Source organism: Gadus macrocephalus, chromosome 13 (genome assembly GCF_031168955.1).
Source record: "Gadus macrocephalus chromosome 13, ASM3116895v1".
NCBI lineage: Eukaryota > Metazoa > Chordata > Actinopteri > Gadiformes > Gadidae > Gadus > Gadus macrocephalus.
Genome location: NC_082394.1, coordinates 19,557,733 through 19,584,917, shown reverse-complemented (window position 1 = coordinate 19,584,917; position 27,185 = coordinate 19,557,733). Strand labels below are relative to the sequence as shown.

At 43.6% G+C, this 27,185-nt stretch overlaps 1 protein-coding gene across 6 annotated transcripts in view; it reads right to left on the bottom strand.

Moving 5' to 3' along the window:
• Positions 1-27,185, bottom strand: part of erc2 (ELKS/RAB6-interacting/CAST family member 2) — a 55,500-nt gene that overhangs the window by 24,795 nt on the left and 3,520 nt on the right. For 5 of the 6 annotated variants that reach the window (XM_060068956.1, XM_060068961.1, XM_060068962.1 and 2 more), the window contains exons 2-5: positions 21,708-22,517; positions 5,814-5,837; positions 3,197-3,619; positions 2,143-2,217 (exon numbers count right to left, since the gene is read on the bottom strand). In XM_060068956.1, coding sequence (XP_059924939.1) covers positions 2,143-2,217; positions 3,197-3,619; positions 5,814-5,837; positions 21,708-22,382 — 1,197 coding nt within the window. In that variant the 5' untranslated portion in view covers positions 22,383-22,517. The remainder of the gene's footprint in view (positions 1-2,142; positions 2,218-3,196; positions 3,620-5,813; positions 5,838-21,707; positions 22,518-27,185) is intronic. The other variant, XM_060068959.1, reaches the window with a different exon arrangement.

Here is a 27,185-nt window from a genome sequence, read left to right as displayed (position 1 = left end):
CCCTGTTCACTATTACCTTACCCTGTTCACTAACAATGTTCACTAACCCTGTTCACTGTTACCTAACCCTGTTCCCTAACACTGTTCACTAACACTATTCACTAACCCATTTCATTAACCCTGTTCACGATTGCCTAACCCTGTTCACTAACACTGTTCACTAAAACTGTTCACTAACCCTGTTCACTAACACTGTTCACTAACACTGTTCACTAACACAGTTCACTAAGACTGTTCACAACCCTGTTCCCTTGTTCACTAACCCTGTTCACTATTGCCTAACCCTGTTCACTAACACTGTTCACTAAAACTGTTCACTAACCCTGTTCACTAACCCAGTTCACTAACACTGTTCACTAACCCTGTTCACTAATATTGTTCACTAACCCTGTTCACTAACCCAGTTCCCTAACCCTATTCACTAACACTGTTCACTAACCCTGTTCACTAACCCAGTTCACTGTTACCTAACCCTGTTCACTAACAATTTTCACTAACCCTGTTCACTGTTACCTAACCCTGTTCCCTAACCCTGTTCCCTAACACTGTTCACTAACCCTGTTCACTAACCCTGTTCACTAACCCAGTTCACTGTTACCTAACCTTGTTCCCTAACACTGTTCACTAACACTGTTCATTAACCCTGTTTACTAACCCTGTTCACTATTACCTTACCCTGTTCACTAACAATGTTCACTAACCCTGTTCACTGTTACCTAACCCTGTTCCCTAACACTGTTCACTAACACTATTCACTAATCCATTTCATTAACCCTGTTCACGATTGCCTAACCCTGTTCACTAACACTGTTCACTAAAACTGTTCACTAACCCTGTTCACTAACACTGTTCACTAACACTGTTCACTAACACAGTTCACTAAGACTGTTCACAACCCTGTTCCCTTGTTCACTAACCCTGTTCACTATTGCCTAACCCTGTTCACTAACACTGTTCACTAAAACTGTTCACTAACCCTGTTCACTAACCCAGTTCACTAACACTGTTCACTAACCCTGTTCACTAATACTGTTCACTAACCCTGTTCACTAACCCAGTTCACTAACCCTGTTCACTAACACTGTTCACTAACACTGTTCACTAACACTGTTCACTAACCCTGTTCACTAACCCTGTTCACTAACCCAGTTCACAAACACTGTTCACTAACACTGTTCACTAACACTGTTCACTAACACTGTTCACTAACCCTGTTCACTAACCCAGTTCACTAGGACTGTTCACTAACACTGTTCACTTACACTGTTCACCAACCCTGTTCCCTTGTTCACTAACCCTGTTCACTAAACCCTATTAGCTAACCCTGCTAGCCACATCAATTCTGCTGCATCTGACGATTAACCAGGGATACAAACTGACCAATTTGAAAGATATTCAGATGGCGTGCTTATTTTCAGTAACTTTAAGTATATTTGCATCTGACTGAAAACAAATTATTATACATGTGCATCTGGTACCCTTGGTTTCTGTCTCATTTAATGTTTTTCAAATAATTAAACTTTATTAATTGCATTTGAATTGCACAAAAAATCTAAAGTCATTGTTACTTGTTGCGAGGTGTAGAGTAGTAAAATAACATCTCGCTATTATAAAGTATCACTGTCTTTCACATATGAGACATGAAACACGATATTCAATTGAAAACGTCTGAAGATAGATAGATAGTTGCTTTACGCTTTGTTCAACTTGTTGTTAATTATATAATATAATTCAGTTAATGGTCAGAGAACACTCCATTTAATATAGGGGGATGTGTGGTTCTCGATAACCTCATTGAGTGTCAACTAGCATCATGTTGACATGTCAAGTAAGTGTCAACTGACACTAAACTAAGACCATGTTGATACTAACTGATACTAAACTGACACTAAACCGACACTAAACTGATAACATGTTGATACTTACTGATACCAAACTGACACTAAACAAAGACCACGTTACTACTAAACCGATACTAAACTGACAGTAAACTGATACATTACTGCTACTCATAGGTGGATTACCCATGTCAAGTGAAGTCGCTGGGTTTATCATGTGTTTGTTCTTTTGTTGTTACAACAAGAGCAACAACACTTGGACAGTTTTTATGGGATTCCACATGAACTCTTCATGTGGTTTTACCTTCATCTCGATGATGGTCTGCAGAGCCTTGGTTTTGCCCGGGTCTTGATGCAGCTGATTTCTCCTGTGTAGCTCCTGAAGGAAGATTCATTATCACAAAACATGCCACTCAACATCTATATCGCTCTGTTTTAACCTGTTCATAGAAAATAGTATATTGGGTAAATATGTCATTACGTATCTATATGTTTACAACCTGTATTACACATAAAACCTGAACATATTTAATTTAACTGCATTAGTAAAGAGAAGGGAAGGTAAAATCCATGTTCAATATTTTACCAATTTAGCATGTTTGTCTTAACACCCACTTACCTTCCATTGAATAAATTCAAAAGCATCCCATATTCATAATGATTATAACTTGCACGGTGCAGACCTCAGTGACCTCATAGTGGGCTAGGGCCATCCTGCTTACATCTTATTCATCCATGGGTTAGCTTATATAGGTCATAGAGAATTAACTGATTGGTCCTACGAGACACTGTCTTCATTCTAAGAATCCACCCCCGAGCAGCATTTAATAAAAAAAGGAGCAGGCTTTGGAGGTTTTACTCATACTATATTACTTTGATGATCCACCCATTCATTTGTTTTTTTCGTGGTTTGAGCTTTATTGTTATTGCATGAATGACTCAAATAATGGGACTGGGCCATGTTTCCATTGCCTTGGGACAGGATGGCTTCTCACTGGCGCATCTAGTGAAACGTAACCAGACCAATTAGAAGAAATAGATGCATTAGTGTCACAGTGTTGAAAAACATTACCTATATATGTTTATATCAGGATCAATGCATTGAATGCAAGTGAACAGTAGGTCAAATGGATAATTTAAATCTCCAGACAGGGTCATTGATTATTGGTACATCCCTCTTTATGTATTCAACGGCGAGAAGGAGGATATTAAGCCAGACTAAATGAGTGAAGCATCGCTCTAAGCTCACTCCTGCCACCTAGTGAATAAACAGGAACGCAACCCCAGACGTTCTGCTGTGTAACACACTCCCAGCTCTGCTGAGGCACCAGTGCTACAGACTGTTGTCCCCGTGGTACCTCTCTGAGGTGGATGTTCTCCTTGTCCTTCTGGTCCAGGATGACCTCCAGGTGTCCCAGCTGGGCCTCGGCCTCGGCGATGCGCCGGGCCCTCTCCTGCTCCTCCTCCTCCATGCCGCGGCCCCCCGCCAGCCCCTTGCTCTGCAGCATCTCCAGCAGCTTCTTGATGGACTCGTCGCGGGCGCCCAGCGTCTGCTTCTGGGTCTCGATCCGCAGCTCCATCTCCTCCAGGGTCTTCCTGAGCAGGAAGAGCTCCTTGGCCTGCCGGTCGTGCTCGGCCTGCAGCCGGCGGAAGTTCTCCTCGTTGAGCTCGATGGAGGAGAAGTGGTCCCCGGGCCGGCCCGTCTCCTGCTGCAGGAGGTGGTTCAGGTCCCTCTGGGTCCGCAGCTCGTCCTGCAGGGCCTGGATGGTCAGCTGGAGGTGCTGAGGACGCACCACAAACACACACACACACACACAGACGCACACACACACACAGACACACCCACACACACACACACACACACACACACACACACACACACACACAAACACAAACCCCCACAGGTAGACACAGACGCACACACACACAGACGCAGACACACACACACACACACACACACACACACACACACACACACACACACACACACACACACAAAGACACACACACACATACAGAGACACTCATACAGATACACACACACACACACACACAGACACAGATAGACACACACACACACACACAGACACACATTCACAGACGCAAACACACAAACACAAACGTGCACGTACACGACAACACACACACACACACACACACACACACACACACACACACACACACACACACACACACACACACACACACACACACACACACACACACACATATATGAAACCTCCCAGTGAATAACAAGGATAACACAGTGGACAGCATAATGTGGTTAGGGGGTCTGCAGACAAGGGTTTTTTCAAGAAGAGACTAGAACACAAACACTTTTAAAAACTTTATAGAAGAGGTAGGGGAACAGGGTTTTCTTTGGAATCAAGGTACTAAGTTGCTGATTCAGAAGAATGCAGTGTATTAAGGAGACATTGAATCAGGTATTAGTCATATACCAGGTACCAAATCCTATTCAATCAACTGCAGATTTCCAATGAGGGCATGGCTTGCAGTAATGCAGTGCAGCAGATTCAAACATTAGACATTTGGAAATATTTGCTCTTTTTTTACACACCCACACTTTTACATAATTAAAATCTCATTTAGCAACAAAGCCCTAACAACAGGGACACGGTAATCGTACACTTCAATATAAGAAGCATTTTTCATTGGTGTTATCGATTTAATCTCTGTTGGGTCTCAGCCAATCAGACCAAAGGGACAGAGTTCACCGAGCCGGTCATCATCGGAGGTGAACGCAGACAGATTGATGCGGAGGTGTTTTGGATCACTCGTTTGATGACCTGCTCGCTGAACATTATCTACAAAATCAATCAATCAGTTATAAATATATATGCCAAAATATATATATTTATAGAATTTTCTTTATTGATTTTAAAAAGATTTCATTGTTATCTGTTGATTTGTCATTTAGTGCTCATGGTAATGGTCTGATAGTCAATGCTATTCAGAGATTCTAATCTGATTGACCTGATTGACCAATCAGAATCGAGTATCTGACGGTCAAGAGACCCTGCTGCTACACAGTGCAGCATTGACTCACAGGATGATGTAGAATGTGTGCATGTAAGTGTTTGTGTGTTTGTAAGTTGGAATATGTGCAAGTTTTTGTTTGTCTGTGTGGGTTTATTACAAAGTTTAATTTAGTTGTGGAACTGTCAGGGTATTACACCTGTCATTTAGTTTGATCCACAGCTATACAAGGGAGCTTCAAGGGAACTGCAAAATTGAATTTGCAGTGAAATAGAAAAAGGCAGTGGCAGACTTTTCCTAGTGTAGTTGAGGACACGGGATAAAAGCAGAGGGGCCTGGTTTCTGTCAATCAGAAAATGGCCCGTTGGGGTTTCCTGGACCAGTAGATGGGAGGGGTGTTGGGGGAGCAGGGGAGGGGGCGGGGCTAGTGGATGAAGGATGTGTAGGGAAGGGTGTTGCTAGTAGATGGAGGGGTGGGACTAGTGGATGAAGGGGTGGGACTAGTGGATGGAGGGGTGGGGCTAGTGGATGGAGGGGTGGGGCTAGTGGATGGAGGGGTGGGGCTTGTGGATGGAGGGGGCAGGGCTAGTGGAGGGACAGGTGTGGCGGGAGGGGCGTGGCTAGTGGAGGGAGGGGCGGGACCAGTAGAGGGAGGGTGTGTAGGGAGGGGCGGGGCTAGTAGAGGGAGGTTGTTTAGGGAGGGGCGGGGCTAGTGGATGGAGGGGGCGGAGCTAGTGGAGGCAGGGTGTGTGTGGAGGCTAGGAGCTGAACTGCGGAAAACAACTGTTAGGGGAAAAAGCTGGGTCTATGTAAGAGGCAGACAGGTTTTGGGGAGATGCAAGTGTCTGAGTAAGGTGTAGGTCAAAGGTAAATAGAGGAAGGAAAAGAAAGGAATATCACAGGCTCTGAAACACACGCCGCCAGTGAGGGCGACTCTATGTTTGTGCTCCGCCGGGCGGGGCAAACATAGGAACAAACCTTGGTTCTCCTGGCATCCAGCAGCTGGCGTAAAGGATGAACGGAAACAAACAAATATACAGAAGGATGGTGAAGCACAGCGTGAAGAGCAGGAGGCCACAGAGACCAACCCCCCCCCCACCCCCACCGTCCTCGGATCGTCGTCCTGGTTCATCATGTCCCAGGCCTCCTGATCAATAATTAATAGGGCTTAGTCACACACACCCTGTCACACACACACACACCCTGCCACAACACGTCTTGATCGATAGGACCTTTCTGGAAAGAGGAAAATGTGACACATTCTTTTTTACTATAGCCTGGTAAGGTGGAATTACCTTTATGGGTAAAGGTGCTGTTTCCCAGACTCCATTGATTATTATATAGTTATATAGTATAAGCTCATGTGCAACTATGTGATTTGCTTTGAGCATGTACATTTAAACCCAGCAGGGGGCGATATTTATCTCTCCAAGAGGAGGGTTAGACCAGTGCTGGACCAGCGCTGTTTCCCCCCCCGGGACTCCAGGTAAGAACACGGTGCACACCGCACATAACCTCTATCTCAGCGTTATATCGTTATCATTACAACACGTTTCAGTACATTATAGTGGGGACCTACAGTCCACAGCTGGCCCTGCTCCAACATGTCTTCTTACTTTACACCTCCAGTGCTCTCTCCTGTATCTGCCTGAGGCTGACAGTATTAGCCAAAAGTATAGCAAACTGACATAATGTTATGGTATACATATAACTGCCTATCATCGCAACAATTATGCCATTATGGATGAAAGGAATGCGCCGAACAAATCTTTAAATGGTCCATTTCCTGTCTTAGCCCTATTCAGGCAAGTCCATTTCCTGTCTTAGCCCTATTGAGACAAGTCCATTTCCTGTCTTAGCCCTATTGAGACAAGTCCATTTCCTGTCTTAGCCCTATTGAGACAAATCCATTTCCTGTCTTTGCCCTATTCAGACAAGTCCATTTCCTTTCTTAGCCCTCTTCAGACGACTCCTTTAATTCCAACATCCTTGTTTGTCCAGAAGGGGCGTTTTCTTGGATAGCATTAGCTTTCCTTTAGCCGCTTCAATTAACCTGCAGAGGAAAGGTAGCCTAGCTGCTGCTCCTGTGAGGGAGTCCAGCGTCTTGTTGACCAGATGTCACACTAATGGAGTCTGCGCAGGTCAGGGTAGGATAAAGCAGTCAAACTTGGGTGTGACTTCTTCTATTTGCTCATTTTTTATAATAGAAAATCTAATTGAAATAAAATTGCTGCTTAAAGGAGCATTGTATGTCAGCCAAAATGTCCTTCCCCCTCTATTACTTTGAACTTGAAGAGATTCAACCTGTGGTTAAATGATTTGAAATAAATGTTTTCTGTTTATTTAAATATTGGGTGACCACATTTGCTTTGGGCTCAGAGAACAGAAAAAAAGACTGATCCTTCTTGATATTTGGGAGTAAAACACATTTCAGTTCATTTCAGGATTTAGGATTTTATTTGGATCCCCATTAGCTGATGCAGAAGACATCAGCTACTCCTTCTGGGGTCCACACATACCATATAACAAGACAAGAAATAAACAAACAAGACAACAGATAAATAAATAATGAGATATATACATATTTTGGCAACCCCGCGCCGACGGACCTGGGCCCCGTTTCCCGATAACGATGGATCCACGCTCGTACGATCAGTCTCACGATGGATGGAAATTTCTTTGGAGCGTTTCCCGAAACACCTCTTAACATGATCGCACGTGTCCTGCACTCACGACGTTCGTAGGCTTGTAACTGTCTACTGACGCGGTGCTGAAATGGGCTCCGTAGGAGGGGGCGACGCAGGAATGTCGCAGGAAATTGGAGTTAAAATAGCTCCCCATCGAGGCCAACAGCAGAGTAGCATACGAAAAGAATAGACTGCAATAATATGAATGCTAAAGAAATTAAAACACAATTGATTAGGCCTAGGCCGACATATGTATCAGTCCTAATCCTGAATGCAGTGTAGGTAAGTTTTTCACAGCATATTCCCCCCTAATTCCATGTTAACAAAAATAAAAAATAGCTATAATTAGCTATAATATAATAGCTAATAATAATAAATAGCTAACTATTATTTATCTTAAAGGCCCACTATGCAACTTCGGGCATTTCTTCGCTGTTTTCTTGGTTTTGGCACGCACATTTCTCTACACAGCGCCCCCTACAGCTTCGTAGTAGATATTTCACAACACTGTCGTAACAACTCGTTGGCGACCCTTCCCCATGCACTTCTACGCGAGCCATGTGCATTTGTTTTCGAAGAAGCCAGCGAATGCGTGGAGCCATGTCCGAAGTAGATGTTCATAAAGTGTAGGCAAGGTTATACATTTTTAAAAGGGTGTATTTGTATTGCAATAAACATAAATCCATCCTTTTTTATAGTTGACGGGGAGAATTTATATCCTAGATTATAATTGTTTTATCTTAGGTTGAACAGAACAATCAGTGTAAGAGGTTTGGCCAACATAATAATCTAAATAAACAAGAACCTGGATTCGGGGATTCAGTCTGTATCTGGGGGACGAGACAGACGAACTGCAAAACACCCATGGAAACAAAGGTGTTTATATGGTTGCAACCAAGCAAGCTAGAAACATACAGGGCTCACAACAAAACGGTCGAGAAAACAATTTTTACAGGGCTCACAACAAAATGGTTGAGCAAACACATTTGTACAGAGACTATCAACATCAAGAATACCACGAAGACAAAGGCCACCCAAGGGTACTTTCAATTTCAAAAGCAACACGGCCGAGTCGGCGTCTGATTTGCAGTAGGGATGGGCATTTGAAGAAATGTTCTTGATCGAGCATCGCTAGAGTTATCGATCAATTATCGATTAATCATTAACTTTTTTCTATGTTTTTTTTCTAATGTTTTTATCAATAAAATCTTTATTCCAACAATAATGTATGGGCCAAAATTAATACAATACAGTTAACTTGAAGACCTACAACTGTTTAACAGTTTTAAAATAATAAATACAGGCATTATAGGTTATAGGCCTATGCGGCGCTCGTAAAGTCCGAACAATGCGCCTACAGGCGCTCTTAAAGGTTTGGAAACGATTCAACAAGACTAAATCTGTAGCCTATTCCAATTACAATAAGTAGCGAATTTATCGGACAACAATAATCAAACAAAGGCAGTAGGCTAAAAGTGGGCATTAAACTGTATAACTGTTATGAAAAAAAAGGGGGGGGAAAGGCCGACATATAATGCCTGCAGCCGGCGCGCGGAAAAGGCTCGCAACAAAAAGATGAGCCACCCATTTACAAACAATTGCATGAACTAGTCTATCTAAAAGCAATACCTTATTGAACATATATAAGGCTGGACTTGTTGCTAAAATATCACAGTTTTGGCAAAATGTAACGACTCCAAGAGGCACCAAGCGGAGCGAGAGTCAACACATTAAGAAAGAAAAGAGCGACTCACATACGGTGGTGACTGTCGTCCATAGCATACAGTAACTCCAGCCTACATATTTTTGTTTAGGAATATAAGCATGTTAACATGCTCGGGGGTCAGACGCGAACGCAGCCTTGTAACTGTCAGTCAAGCAGCAGAAAACACCCGCTCTGACGGGACCGAAGTTGCGGGGATGCAGAGGTATTGTCGCGCTAACTTTGACAGCCTGGGGAACCTTCTTCCATTCACTTTCCACCAGTCGGCAGGGTTATATTCAATTAAATGCTTCAAGACTCACAGTATGCAACACAACGTCCTTTTAATCGATAACAATATAAATTGATCGACGCATTTCTTAACGATCAATTATCGAGCATCGATTAATTATGCCCATCCCTAATTTGCAGTCTTCTTTTTCTTTCAGTTCACGCTATTCCTGAACAGCTTGCCCAACGTTTACTCGTGTCTGGCCTCTCTGCCGGTCAGTCTCCCTTTTCTCTTCTTCTGTTCCTCCGACATTGGGTTTCTCTGTCTCTTTTTAGTCGGCTGATCTATGATGAATATAACAATCCCTTAGTGACTTGTGTTTATATCGAGCTGGTTCCGTGTTTGGGGGTCTGTGCCGTAAAGCAATTCGCTACTTCGCGAGACCCGAGACTCCCGCGAGAGTGGGCGGCGGGTCGCCGGCAGAAACATATTCCTTTTCTCCGCCAAGATGCGCAAGGGTGAGTCGAAACAACGAACAATCGAACAAAAATGTATAATAGAACCATCGCAATGACTCTTAGCCTGTTATATTAAGGTAAATCAAGCCAAAAAAGTTGAATAGTTCCCCTTTCACTCGTGTCTGATCTCTTTTCTGGTCCATTCTTCTTTTGTTCCACCGACGGTCGCCTCTTGGGTCAGTCGATTGATCCATGATGAATGCAACAATTGCCTCGCAACTGGCTGTTTATATCTAGCCGGTGCCATGTTTGGGTGTGTGTCTGTGCCGTAAAGCATTTTCGAAACTACAATCTGACAACATTTTCGAGGATACTTCCGCTGCGTCACATCCGGATTGTGTCGGTCCGAACAGAGCAAGTTGCATATGCACTTTTTCACTGGAGAGGCGACATGGGTAAATGACACACCCACCAATCTACCCAGAAATGGATGCAGAACCATCAGCATAACTCTCAACCTGCATACTTAATGTAATTTTGGCTAAAAAAGTTGCATAGTGGGCCTTTAATGTGCTGATTTCTGAAACGTGCTTTGCACAGCAAAGAGAGCCGACTTTATCTGATTCCGCATAAGGTTTCATTAGGTGCGCTTCCATCCCCCTGATTTTATGCAAACTTTGAAGTATCGAATCAGTAAACGGTGATGGAAACACCAACATTTGCATAAAAATCCTTTAATTCGCAAAAAAGTTTATCCGCTCGCTTGAGGTGGTTTTTGAGAAATGCGAAAGAGAGTAAATTCGCAAAATGCGAGATGGAAACACACTTTTCAAAACAGCTGTGACGTAGCGAACTTTGAACACACAGGAATGACAGTCTTTCAGATTTCCGCATAACGACCGGCCATAGCAACCCTGCCGACATCAACGTGTAACGTCATCACACTATTGTGCTCTCCCTTACGTAAGGCACTCAACGTTGTCCTCGTATTTCCCTTGCTACCGCTGTGTACATTGTAATTTCTCTATTGCTTCGTCTACGGATGGAAGTTAAAATAGCCAATGATAACTTCACTGAAAGAACAGTTATGACTTGCCCAAGGGAAACCAATTGCTGCTGAATTACTCTCTCCATGTTTGTTGTTTGTTGTTACTCTTCTCTATTGGCGGACTAACCGCTTTTTGTCACATTTGTTACAGCTTTTCTACTTCTACCAATTATTACAGCCACGTATCGGCATACATTTTTTGCCTACAGCGCCACCTCTAGGCAGAACTAGGGCAGTTACCCGCTCCAACCACTTGATGGAAACGCACCTAATTCAAATTACTTTTTTGCAAACTTTCTAAAGATTCGCATCACCTTTTAGATGGAAATGCAGCTACTGATTAGCGCGCACTCTCTAGTCTACAATATTTGTAGACATTAAAAATGCAACGTTCCATAATTCAAACGCAGAGGCTTGGCATTGACACACGGCTATTGTTGACTCGATTAGGAGAGCTTGGTCTAGATCCTGCCCATATTGTTGGGCAGGATGAAGTAGGCTATAGGTCTTTTTACACTGCCAAGCCGGTTCGGTCACAGCTTGGCAGAGATTTCACCTTCTTATCTCAAGTTTCCTGTGTAAAACCGAGGGGGTCAAATCCCCCGTTCGTCACAGCGCGGGGTTTCTTGGTTCACTGGGGAACGGAGTCTCTGACCTCTTTAGAATAATTTGTATTATTGCATGCTCCCGAATGTTTTCTTTATTTTTCTTATGAATGAAGACACCCAAATGCTTTAATGAGTTCACGTCTGAGTCTAGACTACAAACGCGATTAATTATGGTCAGGGATGTTCGTTACTGTCTAGACAGGGTCCAATAAATAGTGAACTCCATCACAGCCTCACCGAAGCGCTTACAGTGCTTAATGCAAACAATCGCAACAAAAAACACCTGCAGAAGTTCTCAAGACACCAGGTGTTCTCAGCATGATGCATGTCTACAGTAGCCTATGTCTTCTGTCATTGATCAATATGAGGACATTTTAACCACGATGGTTGAATTAAAATGGGGAGTCAGCAAGTGACAGCAAGTGCAGCTCGAAAGCGACCTCCCACACAAGAGCAATGGAATCATTTGATTTTATTATATTTTAATAAAACGCATCCAATACACGGAATGTCCGCTGGTGACGCCACTGAGGCTATAGTAAGCTAACGATGCTCTTAGCATCCTACGAGTACCCCTGGAGTCCTCGTTAGCTACGAGCGTTTTCACAACGTTCGTTACCAACGATTCTTTCGGGAAACTGTGTGAAAACTGTACGATGCTCGTACGACGCACTTCACGATCCACTTAGGCTAACGATGCTTTCGGGAAACGGGGCCCTGGAGAAAACTCGCCAACTCTCTGAACAGCGCCCTCTCTACGGACAAGGAGTCCAAGGGAGATACATCCCCTTCAACACGGCTGTAACTGCCCACCAATTAAGCAGGCACAGAAAATCATGGGGATTGAGATCACCTGGGGGAAGGTGGCGGCAGAGGGGTATTAGCAGTCAAAGAGAGGAGACACGTAGGCGAGACAGGCACGCGACCCGACGAGACCGACGGACTATATCGCCCTAACGTTTGGACAGTTTCCCGTAGGAATAAGCGAAGGGTGTTGGGATTGACATTCACACCGGACACCAAGACGGACCTGGCCGGAGAACCCACACCTCTTTTCCCCATAGTGGAAGTAACCTTCGTTGTTTTATGATTTTCCTTATTCTCCTGAGCGGTCCAGAAATAAAACCCTTGTTTTGACACCTGGCTTGAGCAGTCTTTATTGGGAATCCGAGCCGCCGACGACCGGGGTAGCCCAGTCGTCGTTACTTGCTAACTCGTTACTTTGAACTAAAATTTTTGTTTAAAGTAAATCTTCTTGTCAACAGTGGATATAAATTATAATTAGGAAATACCCCATTCACAACTGACAACAAACAAACGGCACAGATACTAGTAATAGTACAAAACTATTGTGAGTTCAGCATATAGTGTTGAATATTTATATTGTTATGAAAGTCATGGTTTGGTATGGTATCATGTGGAATTTCCAAGATGCTCCAATCATATTACCTACATTGTCCATTAAAGAAAAGGGACAGATCTTTTTACTGACAGCCAAAAGGTCATTCTAACAATAACCTGGCACGTTGTCCATCTGTTTTTTTCCTTCCTCCTCCTCCTCCTCAGGTTGGAGCTGCCGCCATCTTCAGACCAGCTCTCAGAGCAACATAAGCAGCCTAACCCGATGCTTCCTGAGAGCTAACCTGAAAAAACGGGTCAAAGTACTGATAAAACCCATTGATATTGTTGCCGGTTGATGCTGTGCAAGGTATCTTGAAATGCGTCTCAGCTTTACATTGCCATTCAACACTTACAATAGATTGCAAAAAGATTCTGCACAGCGTATGATGAGCACAGCGAATCAGTCATGTATTAGTGCTCACTCACCATCTAAATGAAGGAGCCAATAGGATTCTCAACACGGTCAAGAACCTGCGGACACTGGTGACTAAGGCCTGTGCATACAACAGCACACCCACCCACCCACCCACCCACACGCACACACACACACACACACACACACACACACACACACACACACACACACACACACACACACACACACACACACACACACACACACACACACACACACACACCACACGCATGCACGCACACACACACTTACATACACATTCCATATTCAAGATTAAAGGAGAATAAAGCAGTGCTTTACCTTGTCCAAACTCTACCAGAATACCAGAGCCAATCTGGTTCCATGTTTCACCACATTTTCTTTCACTGTCTCGTGTCATGTGGCAAGAAAACATTCCTCAAAGCTTCAGCAGAAATCATATCAAAGCTGGGGAGGGCCATCCTCCATTTTGGGAATTGAGTTGATGAGGGGTGACTATCTGCAGCAGATATGCCACGCTCAAGCTCAGACACTTTCCTCTAGCCTCCTAAGAGTAGCATCAGGCTCACACAGTATCCTACAGCAACCTAAGACTAGCATCAGGCTCACACAGTTTCATCTAGCAGCCTAAGCATGATGGAATAGTATTCTATGTCTTGAATTATTTGTTGTGTCACTGTTATCGAAATGCAACTATGTTGACGATATGACGATGAAGGAAGAGGCTATGCTATTCCCTCGGATGTGTTGATGTTGGGAAATCTGTTTGAGGTGCCCTTAATTTTGTTGGCTGCGTCCGAGAGAGGGTTAAGCTTCTTAGACACTTATAGCATGTACTTATAGTATTTCATATACAACATTGATCATTATAATGCTTGTTTTGACCCGTGGACATAGTTATAAGTTATACGTGCGTATGCGTTAATGTCCCTCCCAATGTTCATGTTTCATTGTGTGGGGGCCTGTCGTCTTTACGTTTCATTGTTGATCGGATGATAAGTTAATTTGGTGTTGTGTTTGTGTCTGGATGTTGTCCCTGCTGATTTGCTTGCCAGGTAGCAGCTAGGTTTAAAGGTTAGCAGTGAATCAAACCTTTTGCCTCTTCCTTCTCAGCCGCAGGATTTGTAGATGTTAGGGGGATCATAAATATATGGCCTGTTAAGCCCTTTGTGACTGTACCTGTGATTCAGGGCTATAAGGTTCATGTAGGTGATCGTACTCCTCAGTTCAAATTGACTTAAATGTTAAATAAATGACTTGTGTTTAGTGTTGTTGTGAAAGTGTACTATGGTTTGGATGATATATGAGTGGAGGCTGAGTAGAGGAGGGAACACCGCCGTCTTACTGGCTGTTCCCCTGAGTAGAGGAGGGAACACCGCCGTCTTACTGGCTGTTCCCCTGAGTAGAGGAGGGACCACCGCCGTCTTACTGGCTGTTCCCCTGAGTAGAGGAGGGACCACCGCCGTGTTACTGGCTGTTCCCCTGAGTAGAGGAGGGACCACCGCCGTGTTACTGGCTGTTCCCCTGAGTAGAGGAGGGACCACCGCCGTGTTACTGACTGTTCCCCTGAGTAGAGGAGGGACCACCGCCGTGTTACTGGCTGTTCCCCTGAGTAGAGGAGGGACCACCGCCGTGTTACTGGCTGTTCCCCTGAGTAGAGGAGGGACCACCGCCGTGTTACTGGCTGTTCCCCTGAGTAGAGGAGGGACCACCGCCGTGTTACTGGCTGTTCCCCTGAGTAGAGGAGGGACCACCGCCGTGTTACTGGCTGTTCCCCTGAGTAGAGGAGGGACCACCGCCGTGTTACTGGCTGTTCCTCTGAGTAGAGGAGGGACCAGACCTGGCCGTTTCCTCAGCCGGCTGCAACACACTCATACTCAACAACGCTTCCTAGCTTAAAAAGTCGCCATAATCAGTAACCTTGGGGATAACACGTCACACTTCCTTCCTAGAACCCAGCCCAGAGTGTTTGAATTCAAGCTGAAACAGAGTGCGAGGCAGTGGAGAATGTGTGGGGGGAAAGGTGCAAAATGCTAAAAGCTATGCATTAGCTTTTTCGGTACCACTGTACAAATAACACAATATACGGGTGTTGGGAACCATTACAGTGGTAATTCCACGACGCGACGAGCAACCAGCAGCACTGGGAAGCTTTCTGAACTGTTAACGGCTTTCTTTAAATAGGTGTCAAGCTGTTAGACAGCTCATGAGAAGACAGGCGGTAATTGCTGCTATTTTACTCACTCACTCATTCACTTCCACATAGTCCACGCTGAACTGCGCCCCTGGTGTTTGCCTCCTATATTGAGCCATGGGGCGTTTCTTCTTATTAGAACCTCCTTGCTGACACACTATTTGTAGAGGCCACAGAAACTCTGTATATTACCAATGGTTATTGGGAATCGGACCAAAACAATTAGCCAATTTGCTTTTCAGTGGACCTCCTGACATGCCCAATGAGAAGAAAGTAGAAATCCACTCCATTAATGAATTCATTACACTTAACTCCATTGATGTGGGTCTGACGGTAAAGCAGAGTGTGACCGCTTAGAGTGCATTTTAGAATTTGAAACAGACTTACTTTATTGCGGAATAAAGCATTCTCCTCATGCATAACATCTTAACATGACGTTGAGGTTTAATTCACTGTGTGAACCCAACTGTGCAGGGCTTAAGATGCGATGGAGTGACTTCGAGCGCTCAGATTCTATTTGTGCGCTATGGCCATCTCAGCCAAAACAGCCCAACCCCGCTCCTCCTACTCCCTCCTCGGGCCGGGACGCATATGGTCTATGGTCAAGCTGTTTCTAGCATGGGGGAGATCTGGCCAATCAGTTACAGGAAGAATCATCGTCACATAGGCCAATCAGTTACAAGAAGAACCATCGTCACATAGGCCAATCAGTAACAAGGAGCACGATCGTCACACAGGCCATTCAGTTACAAGTAGATCTACCGTCACATAGGTAAATCAGTTACAAGTAGATCTATCGTCACATAGGTCTATCAGTTACAAGTAGATCTATCGTCACATAGGTCTATCAGTTACAAGTAGATATATAACCGCAATGTTCCACTTATAAACCTGAACTGCAGCCTCATTCACATGGTCAAAATGTCTATTGATAAGCAAGCACACAACATCCAGTAAACTCCAAGCACACATTTCTCAAGTGAATTAAGGGCTTTCTTCAAAGCATATACCTGAAAAATCTTTGAAATTCTGGGGAAATTAAACATTTGTAGTCAAGAACACTAACGGAAGAAATCTAAATATGACAAATATGGAAAAATGGTTAACGAAGAAGTTCCCCGGGTTCCCCGGGTCTAGAGATTAATATTATGAAAGAATTCTGAGTCCAGGTCAATCTGGTGAGGAGAAATAAGCCTAATTCATGATTTTTTACAATAGCGCCACCTTTGGGTGCCGCATCACAAATGTCGGTTTATGGGTAGTGGGGGTTATTGGTAACCATACCTGAAAATGTTAAGAGTTTTCGACTCACGGTATAGGCTGCAGTATGACTTTTACAGAAGTCATACATAAAAAAACGTTACAGAAAGTACAGGGGACCAAGCAGCGTTGCTGCTCGTGCCCTAACTATCGTCACATAGGCCAATCAGTTACAGGTAGATATCTACCGTCACATAGGTTAGAAGTAGGGGAATTAAATGTCATTATGTTACACTGAAGCCTTGAGGCCTACCAAGTCTGATAGATATCATGTCCCAGACCGAGCGACCGTAGTATTTCTGCTTGGTGGGTGACAGAAAGAAAGGTCCACATTGTTTCGAAGGAGATAAGGTAGGGTTTAGTTGTAATGATGGCAACAATGACTTTAACTGTTTCAATTGAATGAAAATTCAAATTATAACGCATAAAGAAGCTTAAAAACTCCCCTCCCCTTTTATTTTGTTTTATATTATAGCCTATTGCAGCAATTAACCTTTTTAATTATATAATGATATGAATAAACTTATAATGACGAATCATGCAGATGGGAACTCTCTGTGCATATGCTGAATTGTTTCCAGCACATAACAATTAGTTTGTTTCAGAGGCTATGTTGGTCAATTTGAGAAACACATTCGCTTGAGGGACAAACGAGGGACCAGACCTCTCGGATTATTATTTTAGGAACGAACAGATAACAACGAATCGAGGAGAGGAGTACTCCAATCTGGTCATATCGCGTTATTCCAACACAACAACACACACACACACACACACACACACACACACACACACACACACACACACACACACACACACACACACACACACACACACACACACACACACACACACACACACACACATTTTAGTCATTTATTTATGTTCACATTTTACAATTACAAATCTTGAACACAAACACTGGTAGATGCACTCATCAAGCCCAGAATCTCTTTGACATGTCTGATCTCAGTCTATGGATACAGGAAGCAGCGTCTCCTCCATATGTGGCGGCTGCCTATTAATACAGATATGGAGCAGAATTTTGCAAGTGCTTTAGCTTTTGGCTTCGGAATTCCAGCCATCTGCAAACCCCTTATGACGAGTCTGTGGACATGGCCAAGGCTTCCAAATATAAACACAAGTAGTTTGCAGGTGTACCCCAGTTGTGCAATCTCATTTCTGAGAAGTTGGTATTTTGTAACCTTGGCAAGGAATGCCTCCTCCAGACTATAGTCAAACGTACAGCTTACTTCTAAGATGGTGACTTCTCTGCTTACCTCATCAACAACAATAACATCTGGTGTATTGGCTGTCACATTTGAAAAATAGTCAACTTCGTTATTGCACAGAGTGAACATGTCAGATGAAACCCTTGAATGGGTATATACTTTAACGGAGGAAGGTGGGGTATATAAAAGCATGTTCTTAACCAGTAAATCAACAATTCTATCATGTCTGGAAATATACATGCCCTTGTATACATGGCAGCCATTCAGAATATGTGACAGTGATTCTATGGTTGAGTTGTCGTGGTGCAGACAATGAGGAGGAAATCTGTTAGGGTACCACAGAGAGAGATTGAGTCTGGTTGGAAGAAGTTGTAATCTGGCTTTAACTGCAAATGTAAGAATATCATCATCAACTGCACACACACACACACACACACACACACACACACACACACACACACACACACACACACACACACACACACACACACACACACACACACACACACACACACACACACACACACACACACACACACAAATAGCATATATTACTATTATTTTAACAAAATAAACGGCTGGGGTGTGTCCTTTTTCATGGTTATATTCTATGTAAACCAGGAGGAATGCTTCGCATCTCGGGGCATGTTGCGTGGTTAAAATGACGTAGCTATTTGATCGGCTCATGGCCGGATTGTGTGTTAAACTATGAGGCGGGATCAGAGGGCGGCCCAGACCACCTGGAATACGAACTGCTGTACCTGACCACAAACAAAACACTAATAACATCATCTGAATGAGGAACGTCCACCATTTACATTTAATGTGTCCTCGGATCATAAGAGTTGCATTAAAGAGAATCACCCAGGCCAAAGGCCATGAACTGTCCACATCCATGTCACACCGGCCACGTGGAGAGGCTCACTATACAACTATAATCAGTTATTCAGACATTGGTATCCAACATTACGTAGAGTTGGCCAACAATACTGTCAAATCAGAATCAGAATCAGAATTATTTTAATGGCCAAGTATATTCACACATACAGGAAATTGACTTGGTGTGGTATGTATCTAGGCCCAAAATACTAATACTAATACTAAATATATCAACATAAATTACAAATAACATGTGCAGACAAGGTTTGCACAATATTATTATTAAAGAAATGCATAAAGTAGAGGCATTTTTGTAAATATTTCGTGTTGGTTTAAGCATAGACAGGGTTCAAGGTTGTGTGATGAAGGGAAAACTGACACGTTCTGCTCTATTTTGCTTGTAGTACCTTCCAATTGAATTTCTTATTGGCTGACGTCTTGTAATCGAACCAAAACAGTTTGATTCATTCTCAACCTGTTCTGAAACCCTTGGTCGCTCAAATACATTGGGTCGCTCCACCTCAGTGGCCGAGGCAGAGCCAAGTCTGACTGCTTCTATAGACTCTTAAGAGCAAGCTTTAGGAACATGATGCTTTTCAACTTACATCTTTCTTCATTACTGCAAAGTTTTAAGGGCAGAGAAGAAGGAAAAACATGGGGGTTTCATTTGAGGCCTTGTTTTATACATTTGTGGCCACGTTTTGTTATTTCGTTCCCTCCTACATTTAATTCCCCTCGTTATATGAATTTGTTTCCTCAAAATAATTATTTTGCTCCTTGTTTGGCTTATTTGTTCACTCAAAATAGTTCAATTTGTTCCTTAATTTACTTAATTGTCTTCTCACACTCATGGCCCATGATCGAATCGGTTCACTCATAGCACTACTTTGAAGTTCACCATTTTTAATTGTTAATATATAAATCTGGTTCCCTGTGTACTGCACTAATTCGCAGCAACAATGCACCGTACCAGCCTGAAATAAACCTGTTCTATAAAAAAAAAAAATCTTTTGGGGCACAAAAACATCACTGAAATGAGAACAGTTAAATTATTCTCCAATCCATGAAATCAACCAGAGTTATTCCATGATCATTACGCAAAGGTGTATGGGCTTTAATATATTTAGAATAAAAAATATTATAAATTAACCCAGACAAATTGTAACATATACAATACATTGATCAGTCTATTTCATCTATAGATTTTAAACCAAGAGAGCCATTACTCAATTTCATGCCATTTTTCATTGTGATAATAAAGTGATATATATGGCGAAAGGGGTGTCAATGCACCATACCTAGTGGATGTGTTAAGTATTATATGATTATATATATTATATTATTATATTATACAATCCTCCACCACAAATTTCGGGCTTCAGGGAGATCATGCTCCCCAGGATCCAACGAGCACGCTGTCATTACATTGAGTGGCAGCGTCTACTGTGGGGGCTGACAAGAGTCCTCCATGCTGCTGAGAACGCTTGGCCACAGCCAGAGACGAGGGGGGGGGGGGGGGGGGCACTCCAATCATCTGCCAATTAACTTACAGCCAGTTAAATCCCTTTGGCTCACTGTTTATTCTGCTGCATTATTCGCTCAATACACTGACAGAGAAATCAAAGTTTTGGTGACTGCAGCAAAGTCGGCCCGTCCATAACTCGATGGAGGCCAATGTGTGCTCAGCAACTTCCACACAAGACAGTATACTCTGTGTCGTATACAGTAACAACTCATCACTTATTACCAGTGCTTCATTTGTGGAGCAGGAGGTGCAGGCCCACAGAGCTGATCTGCCAGGTGGGGGGGGAGAGTACAAAACACATCAAAACTACAGTGGTAGGCGCACAGACAGCTTGGTGCCGCTGGGCTGGAAGTAAACAGGAATGATAAAGCACCACTATGTACAGCTCACCGGTAACACATACTGTTGCATCTTCCGACATGACAACGGAGCCTAGTAACCACGATATGCCTGTTATACATCACGATGGGAATTAGAATTGACCATACTCGTTTTTTGCTGAGGGTATCCAAATTAGCTTTGAGGTTTTACTGCACTTACACTGTTACAACTAATCACTTTAATATCAATTCTGCTTATTTAAGACTGGCATGACATTCTTGGCTAAAAGTAAGATCTTTTTTTCTTAAAACAATCATAATCCATTTATCATTTGTACGTCCATCCGTCCATTAGCACACCAAAGACCATTGCAACAGTGAAGAGGGGCGTGTGCATGAGCATACTATTAAGAAACCAAAGAGCTGTCAGTACACCCCCACTCCAAGAGACTGATAGAGAGGCAGAGACACAGCGTCAGGCAGGAAGAGACATCTCCTGCTTTAGAAACGCAGACTGATGACAGGAAATCAGAATGAGAGACGGGAGCGTGTGAATGGAAACGCAGACGCCAGGCTGAAGGATCCGTTTAGCTGCTTCGGACTAAAAGCTCTCGGTACTTTGGGGGGCGACGCAGCCTTCTTCTTTGGGTTAGGTTGTCAGATTGTACGCTTAATAGACGTTAAAAGGTATTTAAAAGTCTACATTTGGGAGGAATCTGACAAAATTAAAGAAAGTGTGCTCTTTAAAAAATGTATAAAAGCTCTTTCCAGAAAGGTTCCCGAATGATATGAAAAACACAGACTGGCTGACCGTGTCTTTGGGGGAAAAGAGTAAGAAGAACATTGATCCAGTACAAGAATACATGTAACCACAGAGCATTGTCATTGATGCCAGATACTGCATCCTAACTGGTACTACAACTGGTTCTTACCTGGTTCTCCTCATGAGTCACCCTCATCTGCTCCTTCAGGATGGACGTCCGAGCGGCCTCCTCCTTCCGCATGATCCGTTCCTTCTTGAGCTCGGGGCTCCAGAAGCTCTTGATGCTGTTGGTGGAGGAGCCCAGCTTACTGTCCTTCAGGTCAAGCTCTCTGCGCAGCAGCTCGTTCTCCCTCTGCATGTCCCTGAACTGGGCCTGCATCTCCAGCAGCTCGCCCCCACTGCTCCGCACCGCCTGCCTCAGCAGGGCCGACGGCACCCCCTGGTGGTGGTGGTGGTGCTGCAGCATGGAGAGGGAGCCCAGGTCACTGTAAGACAGAAGGTCAGCGTGGGGCAGCCCCACTGAAGCAATGTTGGGGCTGCTGCCCATGGCTGTCACGCGGCCCCCGTACATGGCCCGGCTGGTGGCTCTCCCCAGGGTCATGGTGCCCTTGGGGTAGGTGGCAGTGGAGCCCACGCCCTCGTGGTCGCTCAGGTACATGGGCCCCGAGGTGGCGTAGGCCGCATTGAGGGACTGGATGTTCTCCATGGAGAGCGTCTTGCCCCCCGCACCACCCCCGCCCCCGCTGTTGGCCCTCCGGTGGCCCAATCGGGGGGACCTGGGCAGGCGCGGGGACCGTGCGGGGCTGCTCTCTATATGGCCTACTGCCCTGGCACTGCCGTACATGTCCTGGGTAAGGTGGATGTGGCCACCAGGGGGTCCTTGCCAGGGGCACGCTGAAGTGAGACTGCTCCTGCTTGCTTAATTGCATAGGACTGCTTTAATTCATGCAAGAACAGGTGGGTTGCTCTGGAGTCAGATCTGGGGAAGGAAACAAATAAAAATAATTGTGAAAGACATTTGGGATATACATTTTTCTATAAAAGCCAGATGTCAAACTATTAATGAGCAGGTAGCAGAGAGATAAAGACTATACAACTTCTAAGGAGCAGGTAGGATTTAGAAAAGGGCTAATCAGCAGTAAGGAGTTAGCTAAAGACCGAACAATTGATATTCAGGTGGATATTCGTGACAAACTAGGAAGGTAGGAAGGTTTCTTGCTCAACAATGCTCTTGAAATATCTCACAATGTGACATGCAGGCCTGCCCTGAATCATAATGAAGACGGGCCTCAGCCGTTGAGCTAGAGATGGAGATCTCCCCTGCATGGGGAACAATCTGGAGAGGGACGGCTCCCTGAGGTCGGGACGTGCCTGACTCACCACCGAGCGGCCTGCTGTCACATTTTGTTGGGCTCAGATTGGATGTGATCCCACTGGGAGACCCAGCATCACTCTGGCTTCCCTCATGCAAACCATTCATCTATGTCCTATTAATACCAAGCCCCTGAAATACTGAAAGAGATGCGAGTGTGGGGTCGATACTAACAAAGTTAAGCCAGGTCAAGAGAAAGTCATCCTAGACCAGACTTTACACTTGCAAAAAAATCTTTTGACATTTAATCTGATGGAGAGATCTGTGACTCCAAACTAAGGTTATGTTTATGCCAATGAGGCTTGTTTGAATCAGCCTAATACATCTTACTACTATAATATCAGGCCTGTCGCACCAGTTACTCAACGTTACTCATGTGCGCATGTGCCAAGCAGCCTGCAGCTCACACCCACACACACACACACAGCACGCATGGACGTATACATACACCGCAAGCACGCATGCACACACCGCACACACACACACGCACATGCGCACGAACATACACGGAGGCGCACACACACACACGCACACTAGGGATGGGCATTTGAAGGCACATATATATTAATATTCAAATTTTCGATTAAAAAGTTCTTCCGTGATCTGGCCTTCATTAAACAAATGTATTCGTTTTCCATCTATTAGTCTAATTAATAAGGAAATCAAATCCAATTTGTTCAATTTATTGAGCATTTTAAAAGGAAAAAAACACTCTAAATCAGCATGCTGAATCGAAACGAGTTGAAACAAAACCATCATTTTTGACAAGAATATGAATGAACAGTATTGCAATACTTAAGGCACAAACTGAAATTAGATTAAAGTAAATTTAAGGCACAAACTGAATAGATTCAAGTAACTGAAGCACAACAGCAAAAAGTATAAGCACTGGTGGGCTTTGATATCAACAGAACTCCACTTGCAGCGCATGGGCCTGCCTCGCATTACGCATGATGCTTATATAACAGAACATCAACAAAAATATATTATGTGTAAGACGGAAATATAGTGTGTCTAAAACATTTCCAGTTAACATAACACATAAGCCCACCTACTGCATCACTCATTCTTGTTAAAAGAAATGAGCATATCTACGTGCTCGGGGGATAGGCGGGTGCGGAGGCGATTTACAATCAAGCCCGCCGTAGAAAAGACTCTGCGCTGGAGCGGAGGTTGCCGGTATAGCCAAGTATTCCAAGTATTAAATGGCATTAGTATACACATTTAATGAACAATATGTAGTTAATATAGCTAATGAATATATTTAATTAACTTAAGGCTAATAATCCGCTACAGTTTTAGGCTAATAATCCGCTACGGTTATTCGAATATTCGAATAACCGTGCCCATACCTAGCGCACACACACGCGCGCGACCACACACCGCACGTCAAGACAAAGGCAGCAACACATACACGGAAGCGCACAGACACACGCACGTGCACACACCGCACGTCAAGACAAAGGCAGGGACACACTTGCCGAGTTAAGACGTTATGTTTTTAAACATAACGGCTCCGCCATGGAAACACCAGGATTTTGATTGTGAGTGGGCTTCCAGAAAACTGGATGGGCCAGTTAAAATAAGCCCATAAAAGAAAAACGGGTTCCCCTTCATCTCCGTTTCAGCGCTCTTCTGCGGCACTGAGGACAGCGACTCAGTAGCCTACCTGTGTGGCTCTTGTGACGCTGTCCTCAGCTCAGTGCTGAAGCGGAAAAAGACATACACCATGGCAGTAAGCCTAACTTCCTTTATCTCTTTTGTACGTTTAATACACAAAAAGACTGAAACGGAATTAAATCTTTGGAGTGTCTGTATCTCTCTCCATTTATTTACCTAGCACGGCTGGCAGGGAACTGTCCAAAGTTATTTAACTGTTTCTTACAAATTCAGAATGACGGAAGAACTGTATGGACATGAAATAACAGCAGCATTGAATCTGACACAGCTGCTAAACACAAACAGCAGGAAAACGATCAAAAATGATTCCTGCTGTAGCTTATTTCTTAAGAATAATTAAATTAATAACATATCTGACCATATAAAGAACAGCATGGCAATCCGAGATAACTATAATAAATAATCACAAATGCACACAATTCAATTCAAACTTGCTTATGGGACTTGGGGCTCGTACAGCAGGAGGCGGCGGGGTTTCGTGCTGAACACAGCAAGAATTTCTTGATATTCAAGTGAATCAGTCAATTCCCTTTCAAATGAAAGCGGGGACAGAGTTCAGTCTATCTGTCAACATTCTTGCCTCCTCGCTCCTCCTGCTCCTCACATTGTTTCTTGCTGAATTTAAATGAAAACTAGCTGCTTTGCTTTGCTTTGCATTTCATATTAGCTAATAGCTAGCTACCGTCTGTGTCTGTCTCATTGAGCTTGCTTGAAAAGCTTGCGCGCCAACGTCATCCATTTCATTTGATCACTTGCAGCCTGTGGGCAGGCAGTCCACACGTGCGGCAGAAGCCGCTGATTGGCTGAGAAGCTTTGACTCAAAGCTTTCCTCAGGCTGCTTATTGGAAGAACAGCTAGAATGAAAATCACTCGCTACTCACTATAGGCCACACACGCAGGTAAGAACACACACGCACACACCGCAGCAACACAATGCCCAGGTAAGAGTTATGTTTTTAAACATAACGGCTCCGCCGTCGACAAACTCTCCCAGGTAACACGTTCTGTTTATAGACTGTAGAAATTGCGATAAAATAAGGGGGGAGACAATTTCTCACCTCGACAAGCAACGGCAGGTTGTTCATTTTGTAATTTAAGAACCGGGAAATTCAAATATCGCGGTGACCGGCATATCAACACACAAGTTACGTGTTCTTAAAGAGACAGAGTCCCTATAACACAATGAAAACATGTCAATAACACAGTATGGTGAATTATGTCTATAGAGTCCACCACAAGACTACACTTTGTAGCTCAAATGTAATATTACCCTCCTCCTTGAGCCTCCCGAAATGTCTTCCGATATTGATATCCCCCTTCCCCCCTGAGGCCTGTTTTATTGTTGTTTAACTTTTCTTATGTTTTGTGTGTATGCTATGTGTGACTTTAGGCTACTGCTGCCTGTCTTGACCAGGACACTGGAAGAGATGTTTTATCTCAATGATGATTATTATTTTCAACTAACCAATAGTAGTTGCCTTGCATTTTAAAATGTCAATACACTTTTCAGGAAATGTACCTTATATGTAAATGAGGAGTAGAAATGACAATCAGCCTGTTGCCTTTTGTCCGCTGAATGGTTAAAAACTATTTAAATGTTGGCACTGCTTTTAGGAGTCATTTGTGGTGAACGAATGTTATACGTTGTAACATTATAGGCAAAATGTAATTATATTATGTGCTCAGAAATTTGTTAAATTATCGACTGGGGTTTCCACATTATTGTTATGGGTTTAGATACAACTAGAGGTTCAGCGTGCGAAAGGCACGCGCGAAAACTCTAGTTTAATAAAAAGTCGCTATGGATTAATTGAGAGCTGCAACACAACAACCACAACCACAACCATGCAGTAGAGTTAGCAGTGAAATATCAGACAAGGATTTATAATTCATGAATAAATCCCATCCTAAAATAATCGGATCGGTTATCGAAGATAAGGAGGACAAGGGACAGTGACCCAGATTAGGAGAAAGTTATGAGAATCTTTAGAAAGAAAGAAAACGACAAAATTGGTGAGTGAATATAGATTCCTGGGGCAGTTCTACTCCCCTGATTGTTCATTACAATACTGACAGTCTCTGGTAAAAATAGAACCCTGTGACAAAAGTGAATTATCACTTTAAAAAGATGGTGATTCGCTGGCTGGAAATAGGGTACATTTTTCCTTCCGGGTGACACCTGATTCTCAGTCACCAGTTGCCATGGTGAGCATTGGTGACATCTGGGCCAACAAAGATAAAAGCACCTGGCCAGTTTCAAATAAGATTGGAAAAAAAAAAAACTACAATATAAAATCTGACCAATTCCAACACTAAACAACGTATAGAAGAAGGCCAGGCAGATCCTTGTGCCCTTAAGCCAAGATGGCCACAAGATGGCCACTAACCTCTTTCCAACCAACAAGCATGTCTTGGCCAGCATTTATATTGTTTATTTATAGAAACAGATGCATTATTTACAGATTTCCTACAGATTTTGCGCCTGTAGATTCACGATGAAGAGACGATAAGACCAACATCTACACGTACATCCGCACACAACTCAGAGCATGCAATCTTATAACCCTTCGGCTTAGTATTGCTTTGTTGTTTTAA